The sequence below is a fragment of the Buceros rhinoceros genome, unplaced genomic scaffold (assembly GCF_000710305.1).
Source record: "Buceros rhinoceros silvestris isolate BGI_N320 unplaced genomic scaffold, ASM71030v1 scaffold7519, whole genome shotgun sequence".
In the NCBI taxonomy this organism is placed as follows: Eukaryota; Metazoa; Chordata; class Aves; order Bucerotiformes; family Bucerotidae; genus Buceros; species Buceros rhinoceros.
The window spans coordinates 27,429-29,571 of NW_010432020.1; the positions used below are offsets into that span (position 1 = coordinate 27,429).

The following is a 2,143-nucleotide window of genomic DNA, read 5'->3' on the forward strand; positions in this document are numbered from 1 at the left end:
AGACTACAGCAGACTGCTTGGTCCAGCCAGCTGCTGTGTGCCCTGCCCTAACGAAACCCATTCAAGTCTGAAAATTGCTAGAAAAGGCACATTGGTTACAAACCATTTTAGAGTCAATGCTTGATAACTTGTAAAGCGTCACATTCCAACAACAAGCATTAGTTTACATCCACACTCAGCCATAACACAACGATCCTTTCCAGATGCTTTTCTGTAGCTGTTAAGGCTGTACTGGAGACCTCCTGACTCAGAAAGAGACTAGAAGCCTGCTTAATAAGCAATGTTTTCTACACAGACGATGACATTTATATTCCACAATCTATGTAGCCTTCTGACCTACGGCAGGTTCTATTAAAAAATCTGTTTTAAGCACATAGATACCTATCTGTTAAGCTTGTATCACTCACACTGCTTACTTATCATTGAGACCCCCCCAAGAGGCTGCTGAAGCGGTTTCATACATACTCTGCTCCAGAGAAAGCTCAGTACAAAGCACATGGCTACGACTACTGGAAAGGAGATGCTCATTTTTAAGGATGAGAAAGCAGAAAGGATGATCCAGTTCTTGAATTCAGGTGAACCTAGACTCAATTCTCTGCTTGGCCAAGGCTTGAAGAGAAGCATTCCCACCTTTAAAGATGGAACAGAGGGAGCAGAATAACTCTCAGCTTTTCAGAGTTGCATAAGACGAAGACAGAGGATCTGCCTGTTTGAAGCAGTGTCTGGTCTAAATGTTCTCATCATGTTTTATTTAAATCAAGGAAACCTAACTACACACACACAAACCACATTCCACATGCCAGCTGTCCTGTACTCCAAAGATTTACTGCACATGCAGAAAACAAACCCAAAACAACAGAAGAATAGTTTCTCAGGAAGCTACTGTGGCCCATTACTATTGTTGACACTTAAAATTAGGGTGTCTAGAGACAGAACTTCACCCTGTGATGGGTTTTCAGCACTGCAGATGTCTGCTGTAAAACCTGTAGATACCCACCTATTTTTTTAGGGCACGTGCTCGCTGCAGATGTGTTACAGGACTAAGACTCTGGGAAACGAGCACTAGGCTTGATCCAGACTAGTCAAGGTGTCAATATTAGTACTTCTCTTTAAATAATGGCACTTGTGCAAGAAAATGTGTTAAAGTGGAATAATCGTGCAAAGGACCACTGAGGTAAGAATCTGTTTTATGATGCAGTTCTGATGAAAAACAGCACTGAAGACTCTCCTGACAGTGATGTAGGTATCTCAGTCCTGGGAATGCCTGCTAAAATGATGTCCGAGAATCCTACAGTGCTAACTGTTAACAGAAGACACAAAAAAAGAAACCCTAAAAACTGCTCTTTAGAGTCCCCTTAGGCACCATACTGGATAAAAATCATGAACTTTCCCATTCCACCCATTCTGAAGTGTATCAAAACACAGGAAGAGAGTTCCTTTAGTCATCTATGCCATGTAAAAGTTCTGCTGACTAGCAGAGTCGTAGACATCCCCTCCTTCTGAATGACATTTGCCTTCACTGCATAGAAACGGGAAGAAACAAATCATACAAGTACACCTCAAAAGTTCCTTCCAAACAAATGGTAGCAAGTGCACCATCTTGTAAAGGATGGGGTAGCACTGCTAAAGAGAGTTTCAGGTATTACCATGGTTCTTCTCATTCAGCAAGTTTTTGGTGGCTGGCAAAAACATCTCCATGAGTTCAGGCACCTTTCTAATGACATGAACAGCGCACAGTGCGGCCTGTATAGGAAAAACAGCTTCGTTAGTACATACTGTAACGACAATGCTAAGTTTTGAGAACATCGAGCACAGTGGGAACTGTTACCAATTTCACGGTATACAAAGGCCCAGAACGTTCATGGAACCTTTTCCATCTCTCTACTACAAGTGACACCAAACAGCATCACAGAGGAGAGTTCAATAAAACTACTTCCAGTGAGGAGGGGAAAAATAAAGTATTGATCCACAGAGTAATACACCCACCGGTTCGTTTTTACATTATGCACTTCGGAAGTGATACTAACTGCAAAGCAGCTCTGCCTTTAATTGGGCTACTTCAGTCTGTCTTCCAGTTGCTAGGGAGGGGATAATGCATTGGAAGCAAATAACTAAATTTATGTCCAATTATGGCTAATTCTCC

At 42.0% G+C, this 2,143-nt stretch overlaps 1 protein-coding gene across 2 annotated transcripts in view; it reads right to left on the minus strand.

Annotated features, from left to right (window-relative positions):
* AP1G1 (adaptor-related protein complex 1, gamma 1 subunit) overlaps positions 1 to 2,143 on the minus strand; it is a 34,683-nt gene that overhangs the window by 24,356 nt on the left and 8,184 nt on the right. For both annotated transcript variants that reach the window (XM_010143611.1, XM_010143609.1), the window contains exon 5: positions 1,647 to 1,743. In XM_010143611.1, coding sequence (XP_010141913.1) covers positions 1,647 to 1,743 — 97 coding nt within the window. The remainder of the gene's footprint in view (positions 1 to 1,646; positions 1,744 to 2,143) is intronic.